The sequence below is a fragment of the Solanum pennellii genome, chromosome 1 (genome assembly GCF_001406875.1).
Source record: "Solanum pennellii chromosome 1, SPENNV200".
NCBI lineage: Eukaryota > Viridiplantae > Streptophyta > Magnoliopsida > Solanales > Solanaceae > Solanum > Solanum pennellii.
In genome coordinates, this window is record NC_028637.1 from 1,956,553 (window position 1) to 1,976,760 (window position 20,208).

General features: G+C 35.6%; 1 protein-coding gene across 4 annotated transcripts; it reads left to right on the plus strand.

Moving 5' to 3' along the window:
- The first annotated feature begins 1,670 nt into the window (after positions 1-1,670).
- Positions 1,671-19,517, plus strand: LOC107007924 (testis-expressed protein 10 homolog). 4 transcript variants are annotated; one of them, XM_015206787.2, is made up of 20 exons: positions 1,671-1,834; positions 1,942-2,014; positions 2,864-2,986; positions 3,721-3,890; positions 6,330-6,479; positions 6,967-7,116; positions 8,068-8,125; positions 8,903-9,225; positions 9,960-10,091; positions 11,898-12,017; positions 12,334-12,420; positions 12,704-12,823; positions 12,958-13,075; positions 13,181-13,306; positions 16,186-16,320; positions 17,254-17,402; positions 17,507-17,647; positions 17,997-18,308; positions 18,731-18,849; positions 18,997-19,517. In XM_015206787.2, the coding sequence occupies exons 1-19, from the start codon at positions 1,778-1,780 to the stop codon at positions 18,827-18,829; spliced, it is 2,643 nt and encodes an 880-aa protein (XP_015062273.1). In that variant the 5' UTR covers positions 1,671-1,777; the 3' UTR covers positions 18,830-18,849; positions 18,997-19,517. The 4 variants fall into 4 exon arrangements, with proteins under 4 accessions (XP_015062273.1, XP_015062282.1, XP_015062265.1 ...); XM_015206796.2 differs by having other exon boundaries at positions 19,018-19,517; XM_015206779.2 differs by having other exon boundaries at positions 19,089-19,517.
- The last annotated feature ends 691 nt before the right edge of the window (positions 19,518-20,208 follow it).

Sequence of the window (20,208 nt, forward strand, 5' to 3'; positions counted from 1 at the left end):
GAACTCGTATTACGTAAGATTCATTAAAGGATAAAACGATTTCAAATGAAATTTCTCCGATCTCATATCTCAGTTTGAAACTTCTGATTTAAAATATGAAGAAATTTATCTATCTGTCCATTCATAATTCTTGACGACGACTTTACTAGTTGCTTGTGATGTAATTTTACACGATGTAAGACCTAAACTTCAATTACGAATATTGTCTGGAGAACACCTTTGCACAAGATTCATTAGAGGAGGAAGCGTTTTCAAATGAAGTTTTTCTGATCTCATATCCCAGTTCGAGAATTCTGATTAAAAATGTGAAGAAAATTTATTTATCTAATCATAATATGATGACGACTCTACCAGTTGTTTGCGACATAATTTTTGTATGATATTGACTGAATTTAGACCTAAACTTCAATTTACAAATACTATCTTTAGAATAAATTCGCATATAAAACAAGTGAATAAATTCCGACTTCTAAGGTTGGCAATTGTAAATATTAAGTTGGTTCTAGTCTGGCGGAAAAATCTTTTTTTTTTTCAAACTCAGATTATACTCAATATTTGTTTTGAGGCTTTACTAATTTAAATTCATATACCGAAAATTTTTAATTTAAACTATATCAATGACAATTTAATTTTTAACGCTCGACCTAAAATTCATGATTAATTATAAAAATATACACAACACCCTAAAATAACCTTTGCTGGACAGATTGGACACATTAATATTAAAAAAGAGAGTAAATTAATTTTAGTGCGTAATAGTTAGTTAATTTATAATAATTTATTATAAATTTTCAACTAACTTAAATTTGAGACGTAAATGTTATTTTTATTGTCATAACAGTTCTGTTTTATTTATTTTTGGCAAATATAGAATCTTTAAAATTTTTATCCATTTTTGGCATTTGAATAAATTTAATAATTTAAATTCAATAAATGTATTTAGAAGTTGAAATGGTGTTTAGACATAAAAACATAATTAAATTTTTATAACATACATGACGTATTTATCATATAATCATAGTTAATTAATATACATTGTTATATTAGTTTCTACGTAATTATGATAATTTTATATAAATTTTAAGTATTTATAAACATATTTATAAAATAATTGGCCATCAAAAATTGATTCCCTTATATCAGAAGTCCACTTCTTAATAAGTTTTTTTTTCTCTGGTAAAATGTTTTTCTTATATTACGATTATCTATTAACATATCGATTTTTAAAAAAAAATATCTTTTAGACAAAGTTTTTGATTGATCAAAATCTGTATTGCCTATATCCTTCGGGGTGACCCAGTGGTTTGAGCTTGAGACCTATGTTGGTGGTCTCAAGTTCGAATTTCTTTGCCACCGAAAGCAAAGGGTTTGCCTTTTGGGTCGAGTTCGCCTGGTACGAGTTACATCTCCTATGTGATTTGCGAGCTATTACATAAGAGCGAGAGTTTTATCCCGTGCGCATCCGAAGGATAGCAACTGCCGATTTTCCTTATCATAAAAAGAAATAATCTGAATTGCCTATCCGTCTAATTTTGAAAATGGATTGAATTAAAATAAATAAGTTATTAACTAATTTAAAATTAATTAAATTAAATTGAGACTAAAAAATAAATAAAATTTATATATATATATATATATTTTTTTTTTCTTTTCTCTCTTCTTCTTCCTTATTACCTAACTTGCTAAAACCCTTGCAAACTGTGTTAGCTGATAAACCCTAATTCAAATTCTTGATTTTTTTTTAAAAATTTAGTAACTTTTTTCTCTGCGATTAGTAATGGTGAAGAATAAAGCTCAATCCAAAAAGCAGCAAAAAAGGGGTGTTGATTTCAAAGTAAAAATAAAAATAAAAATTCAATGAATCTTGAAATTGTTAATCAAAATCTATTCTTGTTTGTGTTTATTGAACTGGGATTTTTTTGATTTTTTTTTTGGTTGCAGAAAATAAGAAGGAAGATTGGAAGAAAATTGCCTCCTGCACAGAATGCCACCAACACTGAAATCAAATCAAAAGGTAAAAAGAATGCTGAATGTTTTAAGGTGTATTTTGCATATGTATTGTGTTTTTGTGTATATATAGTTTAAGTTAAAAAGAATGGTAAAATGGATAACCCCTTTTTCTGTAATTGTATGTTTGGTTAGTTTTTCATCCATTTTTATGTGTTAAAGTTGGTGCTTTAACCAGTTTGGGTTAATGGGGGTCAATTAGTAATGTGAATTAAGGTCTTTCTCGATTAATGATCTTTCCGAACACACTAGAAAAGGTGGAACCTTTAGCAATATACTTCTAATGTCGAATCAGGATCAACTAGGAGAGAAATAGAGAATTGGGTAGAACTCTTCTTTGAGTGTCAAGGTAATAGTTGTGAATAGTCGTCGACTTCTGGGAAAGAGTAGGAGAATGAGACCTATTATGGGATATACCATTGTGTTATATTCCACCTCTTAGTAAGAAAAGAATGCAAGTAAAATACTTAATAGCATGGTGATACGTTTTTATACGAAGCTTCTACCCCGAGTATACCGTATACGCAATGGTATCGTAGACATTCGGAGGTCTGTCCCTTTTTTCGGCTTCCTCTGCCACTATTGGCCACTGGTTCATGTTCAACACCTTTTGCTGCCGGTTCATTTGTTAAATCCAGTTCAGCAGCTACTGATACAAACCAGAAACAGATACTACTTTTTTTACATAAGTAACACAAGTATTGCAGTTTTTTTTTCAAGAAAAGAAAAAGATCTTTCAGAGCGAAGTATAACACCCTATCTTCTCTTTTAATTTCTTCCCCAAAAGTATAACACCCGTATCTGCGGTAGAGGAGAATTAACGAATTAAAGTGCTTTATTGATGACTTAATTGCAGCAATCATTCTACCTGAGCAAAGTATAGCTTCGGAGAAGGCTGGTTTAGCTGTGAGCAAGAAAGGTTTAACCTTGAAAGAGCTTCTTCAGCAAACAAGTCATCACAATGCGAAAGTTCGTAAAGGTAAAAACTTTTTAAGATTATTGCTTATCGGGGACAACGATCTGAATATCATGCAGTTTCAACACATTAAAGAGTAGAAAAGTGAAAAACAGAACTGTTACACTTATCCTTTCTGATTTTTTATTGTTTATTTAAAAAAAAAAAAAACAAGAAAAAAACAGAAGATAGAAAGAAGAACAAATCAATCAATTGATTTACATGGCATATGCTCTAATCAAGCAAAGTTGCTGCATTTAATCAATTCTCCTTTCGGGTGGCTCCCGAGGTGAAGTGATAAAAGCTATGAGAAGATTATTCCAGAAATTTCACAAAACTCCGCATCATGCAATGTTGTATCTGTTTGCTACTTACATGTTATGTGTGCCCTTTGGCACTTGCATTCTCCTTCCGTTCTTCTTTTTGCTTTTTCTCTATTTGGTATTCTGTTTTCCTTTTGGTTTCTATTTGGAAAAAATCAAGTGGCAGTAGTATGATTATAAAAGATGAACTTATGTCACTCTTCTAGAGCTAGCCTTTCACTGCTTTAAAGTTCACTTTGTGTTTTTTCTTAAGTCATTTGTTCCTTTGGTTAGAAAAATATTAGGTGTCTTGTGAACATCCTATATTGAGTAAGGCAAGTATTTGAGATTGCAAAACGAGTTCTACCCATATTGTTGCTTTTATGCCTTATTTCTTGTCTTTGAAGTTATGGTATAATGTAATCGTTACCCATGTGATATCTCTGTTAAATTCAGATGCATTAATCGGAATTAGAGACGTTCTTCTTAAATTCCCATCTGAGTTGAAACTGCATAAGCTTGCTGTTATTGAGAAACTGAGGGAACGTATCAGTGATGATGATAAGTTGGTCCGTGAAGCACTATATCAACTTCTCAAATCAGTTATTTTTCCTGGCTGTAAAGAGGTAGGTTCATTAACCTTTTTTCTTCCAGTCCTCTCTTCATCACCTGGCATGGTTTCTAGGAGTGAAAGTGCATTTGGTATGCATACTACTACTAAACTTGTAAGCCTCTTTCGTCAACACTTCCAGAGAAATTTATTCATCACGTGTAGTAGTTTCCATGCACTACAATCCCACTTAAGTGACCATCGTTTTTCTTGTTGTACTTCAACAACAACATACCCAGTAATCCCATGAGTGGGATTGGGGAAGGACATAGTGTACACAGACCTTCCCCTACCCTGCCAGAGATAGCTAGATTATTTCTGATAAGACCCTCGGCTTAAATAAGGCATATTCAAGCAGTTCAAAAGGGGAACAGAAACAAGAATAGTAACAACGATGAAACAATGTGAAATGAAGAGCAGTACACAACATAGAGAGGAAAGAACAGTAGTGACAACAAATTAATGCGATTGTCAAAGCGCAAAAAATAAAGGTGATAACCAAATCCGAAGAATAAAAAACAACGAGAATAGTGCTAATACCACTAGTAAAGTGCTAATACCTCTAGTAAGAAAGAAGGTCTAAGCACGGCCACCATGCCTATCGTGCAGGAAGCGTGTAAATGCTCAACTACCAACTAGCTTTCTACCCTAATTCACAGTCTCCAAATAGTGCTGTCAAAGGCGTGCTTTAACCCTGAAGCGTGGCTCCAAATGTGTTTTGCGCTTCACCTCGCTTAGTGTGCATTTCATTGCCGTTATTAAAGGTTCCAAGGCATGCTTTTCCTTGCCAATGAGACGCTAAACAATTGATATTTTACTTTATTTTATATTCAGTTTCTTTGTTCATATAAATGTCATTCGTGCTTATAATTGGTAAGTCTTGGACTAAACATATATATTTATATTTTTTTTCCCATTGCGTCTTTTTTCATTAAAAGCCCGCTCTTTATTTGTGTTTTGCGCTTAAAATCCCAACAAACCTTCGAGCTTTTTTATGCATTTTGGTTTTGATAACACTCCCTCTCAACCATCCTATCTAAGGCCATGTCCTAGTTAAACTCAAGATGCGTCACGTTTTGTCTAATCCCTCCCCCGTACTTCTTCGGCCTACCTCTATCCTTCCTAATGCCCTTCTTCGCCAATCTCTCACACCTCCTCACTGGGTTATCTATATTTCTCCTCTTCGCATGCCTAAACCATCGTAGTGTCACTTCCCTCATCTTGACCACCTGAAACGAAGTGAGAACTATGCCTAAATAAACCAATTGAGTCTCAACTGCATCACTGAATATTAGGGCATCATTTGTAAACAATAAATGAGACATTGATACTGTCCCTACACCCCCAACCGCAACATCGAAACCCTTCAAACAATCCCCCCAAGATAGTTCTCTCTATCCTCTTAGAGCTTCCATAACTGGAATGAACAACATTGGTGATAGAGGATCCTCTTATCTCAGACCACTCGAACTTCCAAAAAACTCACACGGGTTAACATCCACCAACACAGAAAATCTCGCTGAAGAGATGCAAAAATATATCAATTTCCTCCACTTCTCACCAAATCCCATTTCAAGCATAATGGAATCTAGGAATTTCCAGTTCACATGAGCATAAGCCTTTTCAAGATCAAGTTTGCACAACACTCCTTGCTTTATCCTTGAATCCACCACTTTGTTTGCCATCCCTGCATCTAGAAAATGTCTTGTGGGAAGCATCTATAATATAATCGAAGAGATGCAAAAATGAATCAATTTCCTTCACTTCTCCCCAAGTCCCATTTCAAGCATAATGGAATATAGAAACTCCAGTTCACATGATCATAGGCCTATTCAAGATCAAGTTTGCACAACACTCCTTGCTTTATCCTTGAATCCACCACTTTGTTTGCCACCCCTGCATCTAGAATATGTCTACCCTTCACAAAAACATTTTACGAAGTACAGACAGTCTCGTCTCGTCTAACACTTTCTTAAGTCTAACAGAAAGCACCTTAGAGATTATCTTATAGACGATTCCTACTAGACTAATAGGCCTATAGTCCTTTGTGCTCGTAGTTCTCTCCTTTTGGGGATGATGATGATACTGAATGAAGCATTCCCACTATCATTGAAGCAATACAGAATGTGTGTTTCCTCTGCTGTTAATTTGATTTCCATGGGTGAAATTTTAAGAAGAGCTAGAGTTTGCTTCTATTGCCTTCAAATTTTACTATTAGTTCCATTTCTACTTGTTCGTCTTGAGGATTTCAGATTAGTTAAAGCTACCCATTAATCCCCTGTTTCTGCTTGTGGTTTTGCTGTATCTGCTTATATTCTCTTAGTATCTAAGTGCAGATAGCTGTATTTTCTTTTTGCTGTGATTATGGATGTTGTTTGTTTGATACAGGACTTTGTAGTTTGCATTATGTCTCACCTATAAGAGACGGGGCTGACGCTATTTGTTTGTGTTGCAGGATAATAAGGGGCCAATTAATTCCTTGATGATGACATATATATTTAATGCAATGACACACATGGCTATTGAAGTGCGGTTGATGGCTTTCAAATTTTTTGACCTCTTGATCCAGTATTTTCCATCTTGCTTTTTGCTGTATGCTGAAAAGGTAGATATGTAGGTTTTTCTTTGTGGGAAGTCTTAATATTGCTCCAAATTCCAACTTGATTTTTATTTGGGCACTGTTTTAGTTGTTGATGGTAATTCTCTATCTATATCTTGATTTAACAAAAAAATACCTTCTCGATATTTTCTTTGACCAATACATTCCAGTTCAGATGTGGATGTAAACTTTGATAATGTGCTTAAATATAATCATATTTAGGTTACTTATCAGAGAAGAAGAGTCTTAGGCTCTTGCTTTTGTTTTTCTCATCCCATTGTCTTTAAATTGATGAAACTGCTCTTGTTGTATAGTGTTGTTTCATGACTCTTCTTTTGCTATGTCTTTCTAAACTTCTTCATGCACCATTTTGTCTGACGTAAGATCTTTATGTAGCATTCTATTTTATTTCATTTTCATTTATTTTGTTAGAGTTTATTGTCTTAAATGCCATGATGGAGTTTTTCTCTCAATAAGCTTCTTCTTTTTACAGATTCTCCAGAACTATGAGGACATTCTGCAGAAGAACAAATTTTACTTGCAAGACAAGGGGAGGCTAAAGAACGCTCTTGCTGGGTTGGTTCGCTGCTTGTCTCTGTTACCGTGTAGTAATCAAGGAGAATGCGACTCCTTAAGTTACAATGTACTATTTTGTTACTTGTGCCATCAGCATACTCAAGTGCATTCTTTTTTGAAGGTTTACGGTTCTGTGTTAGTTACAGTAAATTATTTTTGTATTCTGATCAGAGGAAATAATTTGTTTTGGTAGTCAAGAAAGTGTGCAATGTTTAATTTTGCATCAAATCAGACTAGTTGATATTTCTGGCTCTTATACAACGCATACTTATTCTGTCTTATCTCCTATTCAGGTTCTATGAAGTTTTATCTTCTATATCCGACAAAAGCACGTTTCTTTATTCTGTTAGGATCCATGAGTAAGTGCTATGGAGGTTTTAGCTAATCGTCCAAGTCAGTAACTTGACGTTCTTTTGAATAATAATCTGTAGGTTGAATCTTGACAACAGTGAAGAAGGGAAAACTTACCATCTTTGTTTTCTGTTTTATAGGTAAGAAATGTAGTGACTAGTGATCACCAAGCTTGCCTACTTGTACAGTGATGTGCGAACACTTGTATTCAGTAGAGTTCCTTACCACCATAATCTCATCGAAAAGCTTAGCCAATATAAGATACTGCTAGATAACTTCTAGTTTTAAAGGGGGGGGGGACTTGATGTAGAATAGAATGGAATGTAGCCACGCAAACTGTATAAATTGGATGCATGTTCTTAGTTGCTATCATTGTACACTACATAAGATTGATGACTGGCCTATTCTCTTTATTTAGACTTGCAAATTCAGAAAATCCTCCTGCATATGGAGTAAGTTTCTCCTTTCCTAATGGCATTGCAAAAGTGGACCATTGTAATTTAACTTTCTTTGGTGTTCATGTTACCTTTTTTATGTTTGTATTTCCTTGTTTATTAGGGGCGAGATAGTTCTGCCAGCTAGTGGTTGATGTACTGCAATTTGCCGTTGTTCTATACTGTGCTTGCAAATACTTCCCTGTAAGATAATTACTCTTTCACTTGTACAGGATGCAACCCGGGCTAGCTTGCATGCTTTTGACCTTGATCTCTCTGATAAATCTACCGGTAAGACTCTGTTTAATTGAACTTCCAGATCTCCTTTCATTTAAAAGACCAAGGTTACTTTTGATAAATCCTTGTAATGGATATAAATACACCCTCGTATACTTAAATTCAACTGATACTTTGATGAAACCATTGAGTACTTATACCAACCATTAGGGAGTTGGTAATATTTTTTATCCTCTAGATGCACAATGTACAATCACATGATATCTGGTCCACAAAAGCTTAGATGATCTCCTTGATTGTGTTAAACATCTAATAACATGGTATCACTTGTGGGCTATTGTCCTTCCATTGGCCAAAATACCAAAGCATTATCCAATTATTAACTCCACTACATACCCCTTCGGAATCTGTCTAATGATAAGAGTGTTGAGCATGGAGTGTGGGTTAGGTGCACTTCGCGAGTTTGAACCCTGTTCAAAACATGGTATTTAAGTGGAGATAGAGCCCGACCCATTAAACTATGCGCTAGTTGATATTGGGGGATATATACGTTAGTAGAAAAACTCACACTCCCTATGCTATAAGCAAAAACAACGCTCCATGAAGAGGTTGAAACGACATTTTAACAATATTTTGAGTTTTGTCCAGTTCTCTGAATAACTCCGGTTGCCTCGCCGGCACCAGAAAAGTTTCTGCTGAAGCCTGAGGTTGCTTACAGTCCGGTGATGATCTATTGGGATATAGCTCCTACCTGCATGCATTGTGACTTTCAAATGGTCTTTTCCTTTCAAGAGTTGCTGAAACTGAATCTAGATGTCATTTGTTTTGCAGATCTTTCTGGTGTTGTCAACAAATTGACAGATCTCTTACCCGTTCTAGTTAGCTGCTTCCAGGACTTTAGTCCATTAATCCACTCCATGGCCCATGTCGATGTGCAATCCTTCGATTGTATGTCGTTTTTACTTCAAAGCATTGATCTTGTGGTCAGGTTCTTTGTTCATGCATCTGGCAATAATCAACACGACTTCCAAAATCTGGCACCTGCTTACAAGAAAAAGAACCTTAGTATATCGCACCAAAGTATATCAGCAGTGACTTTAAAAAAGTTATGGGATGAGTTTCCTTTAAGTTCGAATCATTGCTTGTCAGAGAAGGTACAGTTTCCTTATTGATATTATTTTTCTTCATCATTGTCGCACTCTATTTATTTTTGGTGTTTGTTTTCTTGTTTCCTTAGCTTAACTTTTCTTCCTCCCCACCTCCCCGCTTCCCCTAACTTGGAAACCAGGGAAGAGAAGACACGGGTAGGGAAATGTACTCTTTTCTTTCAGTTGTTAGTTTCCAAGAGAAAGACGAAAGGAAGAGGAAAGTAATGGTTTTCTTGTGGGACCACCTATATTTTAATATTGTCGTCTTTAAATATAGGTCTTGAATGCTTGAACTTGTTAAAGACGCCAGTATAAGTTAACTGGATATCTCTGTTCAAACTGTTACTACACTTGGTAATTAGCATGTTAATTTCATGCCACATGCATTTAAAGTTTGAGCTGTGGTTCAAACATTCTTAAACTAGTTTTAGTCTTCAAAGAAACAATACTGTTTTATCAGTGACTAAAGGTTTGGAACAAGAATGCTAGTTCTTCCTATCTCGCATCTCAAAATTATTTTCTTCAATCTTGACAATCATTCCAAACAAGACATCTTTGCTAGAGTAAAGTAGACCATGATTTACCTTGTTGACATCCTTACAAATTTATTGTTAAAATGCTCATACGTTATTGGGTCATGGATGCAATAACTTCTCTTTTTCTTTCTGTTTTCCTTTTCCTTTTGTCCTTTTTCATTGAACTGAATTTTTCTATCTTATTTTTTTAAAAAAATATTGCAGGACGGTGACCGATATTTCATGCTGAATATTGTAATTACAGAAATATTTTTGCATCTAAGTTATGGGTCCAAATTATCACCTGGGTTGCTGGAAAGATTTCTGGAGTTCATTGAGAGTTCTCTATCTGAAAAGGTTTGTGATGCTGATTTTAATTTTTATGCCTATGAATGAGAAGTAAGCCCTTCATTTACTTAGTGTAGAGAAAAAGAAACTTGGGAGTTAAATTAGAGAGCTAAAGGACAATACTGTTGGTGTGGGGTTAATGTTAGATATATTCTGAACGATAATGGTGTTCTGGGATTCGTTTTGAATTACTCATAGAATCCAGAAGTTGATTCTATTTCGACTCTTCCTCAGAGAAAGACGATCAAACAATTCCCATGCCGTAGTCGAAGGGCATCTTCGGAGATACTGCGCTTCTGAGGATGGATTGAAAAGGTTCCCTTGTTTGAAAGATAAAAACAAGGAAGATTTCCAATATTTTGCGCATCTTCATCTTGGCATCCATCGCCACTCCCCATGCTGGTAAGAAAGGGGTCAACCCGGTGGCGCATCGACGTCTTGAGCGAGTGAGAGCCTTGATCCAAGGCCGGGTGCTGTCGCAATCCGCAGAAGTAGCTTCAATCGAAGGTGAGTTAGGGAATATGAGCAGGGATAAGAGAATCAAGACCGATATGTTACATAGCAAGAAGCCTACAATCTCCAGGAATCAATGTGAATTTAGCATTAAAAGAACATTGGAAGCAAATAGACAATGAGAAAGTGACCAACTAGTGGGGATTAAGATTTAGTTGTTGCTGTTGCACTTAAATTAGGTTCAGGTAGGTCAAGTGTGCGATTATTAATGGAACTGTAAATAGCAATTGAAAGCTCTGAACCTGTAAAAGTTTTAAGAATTTTGCCAGTGAGAAGTGAAGAAGTAACTCTTTTTGATGACAAGAAGTGAAAAAGTAACTTAGGAATGAGAATGTCATTGCTGAACTTGCCAGCTAGTGTATGTATCACCATGCCCCAAATATTTGGTCATCCTGTTTTAGGATGGTATTTAATCCACTTTGAAAGTGCGTGTTGGGGGGTTGGGGGGGGGGCAAGTCTGAGGGGATACTTATACCTTTACGGCTTTACCGTAAGAAAAATCATCGGAGCAGCGAAGCCTTTTATCTTGTTGAGCATGGTGGCTCTTTTAATCTTCAATCTGAGGTGGCTCTTTGGCTCCTAAAAACTAATAGGAGTTGTTACACGTTTTAGTAAAGCTCTTTTTCTATATGCAGAGAACCATAGATTGAAATCTTGCTTCAAGGTTAACAAGTATAATTTTAGAGGTCTTTCAGGAAAAAACACAACAAGCTTAGAAGCAATATCTATTAAGAACACGTGATATGGAACTAACTAAAGAATAAAATGTCCTCCAGTAGTCTTCAGTTAATGCCATTGTTTTCTCAATGTTCACGAGGTCTCTTCAGCATACCTGCCTGACTGGTGAAAAATTTTCTGCTCTCTATCTCCTTCGTTGCTTAAATCAGTGAGTTGGTTTTACTTGCCTTTCTCAAAAAAGGAAAAAGTAAAATGTTCACATTGAAGAATGATATTTTAGTCATAATTTTCTATGATTTTTGTAATGTAATCCTGGAAAATCCTCTGTCTGTAACCTTTCACAAAAGAAAAGAATAAGTAAATTAGCTTTGGCAATATGCACAACATGCAGAGCTTGGGATAAAAATCTAAATGTTAGGCATCATTACTGCTTATTTATTCAGCTCAAAGCTAGATTCTTCGTAGTTGCTTGTTTTCCCCAGAAATTTTCGGACCTTCTGAAAATTTCTTGCCTTGCCTTTTTCCCTGTTTCATCTCTCTAATTGTGTTTAAGTTGCCTCTCAAGATGAGTATCTGTGTCTTAGTCCTGATGGTATGCTATAATAGAATACCTATATCCTGCAGATTCACGATGGCAGAGAGGCTGGTAAAGTACATCATGAGAAGCATTTAATTTCACTGGTTGCTTTTATCCCAAAACTCATTATGCAAGTGTCTGTTGCTTGGAAGTCACGTATCCTTCAGGTTTGCACATCAAACTGAAAAACATTTACTTTTTAAGTCAAGTGTCTCTCTAGCAACTTCACCATTTTGTTTTCTTGATTTATGGTTCAGTCTTGTCAAGCAGTTCGAAGAACTATAATTTTCAGTTTTAGTATCACATATTGGAGGAATTGATAAAAAAAGTTTGACGTTGATTATGTCGTTATTCCTTAATCTTTAGCATGCCCTCAAATTTTCAACTGTATTTAGACCCTAGGATTATGATCCCCTTTTGATTTGTTTTTCATGTGCTGTGTGCTGCCAGTGTTAAAAAGTAAAATTTTTCAATCGATTGCAGGCTTTTACGAGAGTTTTTGAGAATTGCAGTGCAGAGTCCTCAATGAAATTGGCTTGCCTTTCTGTTGTTGAAGAAATGCTACTTCCTGTAAGATTATCTATCAAAAGAATACATTTTTGATATTCCTAGCATATCTTTGGAGTGTGTACATTTTTAATTTGTGATAACTCCCTTGTCTTAATCGAAGGGAAAACTCCTTTTGTCTGGTTGCTGTTATCTGTTATCTGTTTAATTGAAGAAAAAGTCATGTATTAGCAGCCAGCTGGATGAGTAGCTTGGATTATCTCTTGTTGCTAGACAATCAGCACAAGGTTGATGTCCCTATATGCTTTCTTCGTTTTATCTAATATCAAACTTTGGGTGATTGTAGGAGCAGAATTGCCTTTATCTGGATCCCAAAGATCTTGAAATATTAAATCATAGTACATGGATACGGGAGCTTCCAAAGCTGTTAGTCCTCTTAGGTGATAAACACCCATTACATTCAAAGGTACCTACTTAGCTACCACCAGTACTGGTCTTTCTTGGGCTGAAATTTATGCTATATGCATATCCATTTGTTCTTCAAGTTTTCACATTGAGCTGAAATTCATCTTGTGCCTCTACAATAATTGCCTCTTGTAGGCTGTGTTACGTCTTCAGCTTCGTGTTGGACAAACTGCTAATTTAAACATGACACCGGCAAAAGAATATGAAAATATGCAGTACTTTATAAGAGCTTTTTACTGCACCTACTCCAATGGTACTTAAGATTCATCTTCATTTAGTTCCAACTTTAATTTGTTTCATAATTCTGAATCTCACATTATTAATTCCTCACATGTTTTCCCTTTTTCTTGCACTGTAGAAACTGTAAGCTATGGTCCATTCATGAGGCTTCCTAGAGATATTCAGGAGCTCTCTGTATGCTGCCTGTATTACTTCCCTTTCTTGGACAAGGTGATACTCCAGTCTTTAGCCTCATGCTGCATATGTAAGTACAACTCCTTGCCATGAATGATTTTTATCTCCTTAACTAGATGGCGATATCAATGTCCTTTACAAAACTAATTGGTGTTCAAATTGTTGAATTGCTTGATGTGTGTGATCATTTGATCTAAAAGTTTGAGTTGTTAGGGAGAGCACACTTCCATTGCATTTTATAACTGTCTAATTGTATGCCCTTGCAGCTTCTTTCTCACTGTCAAATAGTCCTAGATGGATATACTTCCTGCCCATACATGCTTCCCATCATCCGCTTTTGTGCAGAGTGACCCCCGACACTTGGGTCCTCTCCAAAAATTCTTCTTTGGTGAAATTCTACTTCATCACTGATGATAAAATCCTTCAACTGCATATAACTAAACAATTTCGAGAACTCTGAAACTTGGGTCCTCTCCTACTCTTCCTCTGTTGTTATCTCTGCTACCGAGACATAGCAATTCTCTGCTCATTTGAAGCATCGTAGTTGGCCAAAAGATCCAACCACCACTGCTGCGGCAACTCAGCCTCTGCAATTACCAATAGAAATAACTCACCAAATCTTCATATTCCTAAACTCTTCGTAGTCATCCCCTTCTCTATGTGTTTTCAGTATATCAAATGCATAACCATTGCAGCGAATATCTGGACATGATACTAATCATCACTGACAGTACTAGATATTTCAATGTAAACAATGGAGGAATTGGAGGTCTAGAATTCTTCATTTAGGTGACAGTTCGTTGAGCTTTTTCCGGTGCTATTTGCCCTTGTATGGAAACGGATTCAACTGGAATATCTCGAAAACTAAGATTAAGATCAAATATCTCAAATTCCCACTACAATATGTCCAAAGTTGCACTAAAAATTTTAAATAATCAAATGTGAATTCAAATTCGATAATCAAAAAATCAAGAATGCAAGAGAATAATCAAATTATGGAGATTGAGTTAAGTATCAGGGATATAAGAAAATGGTAAGTGGGTTGGGGGTGGGAATAAAAAGAAATGTGGTAATATACACACTACGCAGATACATTCCTTGTGTATGACACTTTCAAATGTATTATATATAGAGAAGGGACAACGATTAAATGGTAACTACATTGGTTTTGGGCAAAAAAGGATGGGTGGAAGGGGGAGATAGTTACAAACGTTAGAGCAAACAAAGAAAACATTGGGCCGATACTACCTGCCGGTAGGAGAATCTATTGGATCTCTACCAAGACCGTAGAGGCTTTGATACTATCTTGAACTGTTTGCGTGTCTGATCATTTCATCTAAAAGTTTTAATTGATTAGAGAGATCCCATTTATATACATTATTATGTCTTCAATACAAATGTTGCATGATTTGCCTAGTTATTCAGGGATTGGCGGGAATATTGTAATTTAAGAGTGTCACCATCTTATATAAAAGTTTGTTGGAGGAATACACTTTAATTTATTCTTTTATATATTCAACATGCTCCCTTGACTGCGAACTTGGTTTTTTTTATCGGCCAAGCACGTGGACTGAGGACCATCTTAAGAGGCCGCTTTGAGGTAATATTGAAGTGTTTGACCATCTCATTCAAAAGTTCATGTTGTTAAGAGAACATACTTCTATTTTTTAGATTATATCTTCAATAAGTGTTATAGCTGTTTTGCGAGTGAATCCCATTGATTAAACAAGAAAATAGAAAAGAGGCTAGGAAAATTGAAGGCGCAAAGCTAGGAGTAGCAAAATGGAGAGAAATTCATAGAGCAGAAGAAGGGCTGAATTACTGGTTGAGTAAAAATGTTTGCGTGATTCTACCTGAAATATCTTTGAAACTCATATAAACTTAACCACATGACTTGGATTTTAAGGGTACTTGCCAAATGAGTTACTTGACACTCACATGTCCTCCAATTCCAAGGGGGTAAGGTGGGCCTATAGGTCTGGTTTCAACAATGTCACTGAAAACTTGAATAAAACCATCTCTAGCATCAGTAAGGTTTTTGCTCCTAGACCAGTTGGACTACCATGAATGCATGACCTATTCTTTTTGAGTTACAGAGTGCAAGTGTGTCATAACATCAATTTTCATCACATTCCTGCAATGCTCAGAGCATGTATTGAAATCATCAGGTCGCGATTCTTTTATCGTGAATAATTCTTTACTGTTTTTTCCACCCCTCTCAAATGGATTCTCAAGCAATTCCTTATTACTCTAACTAATTCGTCACATATTAAAATATTTCAAATAAATTGTTGTCCCCAGTCAATGTTCTCATCACAAGTGTTGATAATATTATATTATATCATCATAACTATCATCTTCTTCCTCCAGCATATGCCCACTAATTTGTAGCTTTTGTGGAGCATGTTTACTGCATTGAACCGGAGGATTATTGTCTCTCAGGTTTTCATTGATGTTCTCTTAAATATTATATTTGATGTTCATGGATCATGAGTGTCACCAATACGTCAGTGTTCCCTAAAAGTTCTTTTTTTTGGGTGTGTATTTGTGTTTTTTTTGTGTTTACAGTAAAATTGGACGAGATTTTGATAGAAGTTTGGCGTATGTTCTTTCAGGCCATGACGGTTCCAGTGAATGACCTTATTGTTTGAATTGGTTCTAAAATATTTTACATAAACGTTCTTCTCTTGTCTCAGGAGAAATGATATGACTTTATAGGTTCAGACATATTTTAAATAAATGTTCCTTCTCTTGTATCGGGAAGAAATGTTATATACTTAAATGAAGGGAAATTCTCTTTGGTTAGCATCTACATGTATTGTTACAAAAAATGATTCAGTTAAAATATATGAGAAGAAGCACAAATATATATCTTTGGTGCTTCTCTCTTGTATGAGTATGAGCAGTCGTTCTCACGATATTATTTCATCTATGGTTGTTTTAATGTAGGTCACGAGTTGGAACCATTTATCCTTTTCCGAGTCATGGAAGTTCTACACTCAGCCTACAAGGCTGGCCATATCCAGATTGCAGATTACATTAGCTTCTTCATCACATTGCTTTCACGCTTTCAAGTTTATCCTGGTACCTTCTGAATCAGGCTTTTTGGTGTTTCCTCAGTCCTTTTAAGAATTTGAAAACTATAGAAGTGTTATCAAAGGCGCGCTTTAAGCGCGCTTAAGCCCTGAAGCGAGGCTCAAAACGTGTTGAGAGCTTCGCCTCGCTTTATGTGAGCTTCAGGGTCGTCATCAAGGTTTTAAGGCAAAACGTTTCCTTGCCAATGAGCTTCGTATGAAGAAGTGACACTAAATAATTGATATTTCACTTTATCATAATTTTTTCGATTTCTTTGGTCATATATTTGGCATTCATGTTTATAATTAATAGTCTTGGACTAAACATATATATTTGTATTCTTTTCTCCCTTTGTGCCTTTTTCATTAAAGTCCACACTTTATTTGCGCTTAAAGCCCTCACGGACCTTAGAGTTTTTTTGCGCTTTTCGCCTTTGATAACACTATACAGAACCCAAATGAGTAGCCTAGCAATCAATAAATTGGCATTTAACGGAGACCAGGATTTAAATCCCAGAGGTGATTTTTCTCGTTGGTTGACAAAGTTACATGTACTTGTGTTGGTGCTAGGTAGCAAGTATCCAGCGAAATAGTCAAGGTGTGCACAAGCTGACCCAAATGTTATGGTCAGTGTGTTGCCTCAGAAATATTGGACTAAAAGACATAATTATTCCCTAGTGTATTGATTAGCTGTTAAACAATCAATAAAGAAGAGAAACCGATAGAAAGATTACCACAAAAAAATTTGGCAGGTATTGAGATTTGAGTCTGACTAAGAAATAAGAGTCCTTTGCAAGGAACTCGTCCTTAAATATTCTGCATTTATTTTTTAAATCCTTTTTTGCTGTAAAAATACTCTCTTTCAGACACCTTGTTAGTTGATCTTTTGCTGTGACCTATTGTTTATAAATATTAAATCTGGAACCTGGATGCTTTTCTGCAGAGAAAATTGATCCTATGGAGAAGCACGAAGGGAAGTCAAATCGTGGAACATTCAACGCAGTTGTTAGGGCTGTTTGTTCTTGGTTGTCGCAGATAGGGGATGATGTGCTCGTTTTGCAGATGCTGGAGAAAATTGTTCTTGATGAGATAGTGAGTTAAACAGTAGATGCTGTATTGATAAGGTGTTTTTGTTTTGGGATAATGATCATGATATTTCTCCAGCCACTTTACTCTTGGTTTTATTTGTTCTGCAGTCTCAGAAACGACCAGTAGACAACATTTATGGTTTTATAAGATTGCTTATCACACTAGACTCAAAACCTACTCGACTTTCTGAACAAACTATCAATAGACTAAGCGAGGTCCTTCCGGAGTACTTCTTAGATGTTGTGAATGTAAGTATTTTTCAAGTCTCCTTTGTTTATGACCGGTTAATTTCCTTTGTTTATGACCGGTTAATTTCCTGTAACCGTGTGTACTATTTCTTTATAGATATGTCCAAACTTTTGTTGATTACTTGTTGCTTAATCTTTCATGATGTTAAGATTATGTCTCTGCCACTAACTTGTATTTAGAAGAATGCCATCTTGTAACTCGAATATATAGAAGCCCATAAAGCATAAAAAACGAAAGCCCATCTTCTCAGAGCTTTCATTTGCATGGTTGGTGCAATTTTGTTCTGAATGTCATTTGCTTGTAATACCTTCAACTCATGACTTTTCAATTGTTTTAACTTTGATGTAGAACATTCCAGAGGAAGATGACGAGACTACTAAATTTTTGATTCGACAGACAAGGGATTATTACCTCCTTCCGTGTTTTTTCCTATTTGATAGGAGCAACATGCTGTTAAATCAGATATTGGAAGTGATGGGATCATTTATCAGGGGAAATGTGCCTCATCCGAAAGGTGCCTTGGCAAAGGATCATTCAAGCAGAATTCTTTCTGTAGTCTCTGTTCTCTTACTTGTGCTTGGAGATATTAAAATGCAGAAACTTCTTTTATCATGCAAGACACCGATTAGAAATATATTAGAAAGCATGCACAGACTCGAGGTATGACATCAAACTCTGACCTCAACCTTCCAATTTCTCAAGTTACCTTGCATATAATACGAGTTATTCGTAATGTATACAATAAGTTTATTATTCCTATGTTCTAATTTGTCAAGAGTCGTGAAATTATAAATATTTGTTGGGATGCGTATTAATTTCAAGTGCTGCTACCTTTTCCCTTCTGAACCGTATAAATTGATAAATGAGTGAGTTTTAGAAAGGAAGTCATTTATTACGAACTTTCAAGCTTTCAAGAGTAAGAAGTCTCTCTTTCAGGTCTAATATGAAAAAAGGATCATTTACTTTATGTATTTGTGCAATGAAACTTTCTAAGAACAAGTTCCATTAAGATTGTTGAAAGAAACTGTGTATTGGGCTTCATTTGGACGTGTATTTACATGTAATCGATTTTGTGTTTGCAGTCTTCTGAGGATATTACAATGACAATTGAAGAAAGACACAAAATCCGAAGTGCTTATGACATACTTAATGCAGCCGTTAGCACATTGGAATACGACTAACCTGGAATAGTGTATCTGAGGTAAGTCTGCTTATCTGCTACATAGCGTGTGTGCTTGTACAATCTGTTTTGTTTTTGAGAAGGCCGTTAACAGCATAGATTATGCGAGTCTTAAGCATGTTTGGTGCAATCGTTATAATGCTTTTCCACGTCTGACTTATAATTTAGGGATGTTTGTGCTTTATGAAGTGATACAATTTGCAGTACAAGATGAATGATTCAATCCCAATGATCATTCATTGACATTTTACCATCTGCAGACTCGATGTAGTTCGTGGTAAAGAAAGAGGATCGAGAATGCAATCGTCATCTAATTATCTTTGATGACACCAGTTGAGCGGGTAAGTAGGACTTTTGTTGAGCCTCATCGATCACAGTAACAAAAACGTAGAGTTTCTGCTCAACCTCCTCGATCAGTGCGATGGTTACATTCAATTATGACCATTGAATTGAAATTGTAATGGCCTATGGTTTAAACATTCAGTTACAACCATTGAAATCACATTATAATTATTGTCTGAGGTATATATATTCTTATTGCATATTTAATGTATCTTTATATGAATTTAGCAGAATGACATGGGAAACCTTATATTTGACTCTGGTTGTAAGTTGGACTCTTATACTTACAACTTAGTCAATGAAACCATTTAACGAACTGAAACACAATATACTAAACTAGTTCCTCATCCTACACATGTGCATGTGGTACACTCATATTCACGTAGATCCACATCATTTTTAATGAAAAATAAGAAATTAAATATTAACGGAGTCGTTCAATAGGTCTTCACGGATGGACACAAAAAGTTTGAGGTAAAAATATGTTTAGTTGGCACTATATAAAATTGATTGACGAATATTGATACACGAAAATTTGAGATAATCTTGAATTTCTATTTTGTGGCTCTAAATATTCAGATAAAGTCGTGTGGATCATGAATATGTTATGGGAGTCATTCAATAGGTTGTCATTGATGGACTCGTAAAATTTTAGGCCAAAAAGGTTAGGTTGATAAAGTCCAAAAGAATCATGGACGGATTATGTGTATACGTGAAGATTTTCCAATTCATTACAGAGGTATTCATAAAGTTTTTTTGAGAATTTTTTTTGGATGCTCCGGGCACCAGATTTCATGGTGTGATATAGAACACGAAAATCGTCGAAATGTGGGGTATGCGCGCTTTGAGGCTCGTTTGATCTTTAAAATGGGTCGGACTGGTCGTGAGGGTCAACCAATTGCATAGTTAAGGTCTTGACGGACGTCCACAATAAATTTCGTCATTTTTGACGTCGAAATTCGGATCACCAAAAAAATTGTGTGCTATAGCACACGAAAATCGTCAAAATGGGGGTATGCGCGCTTTGGGGCTCGTTTG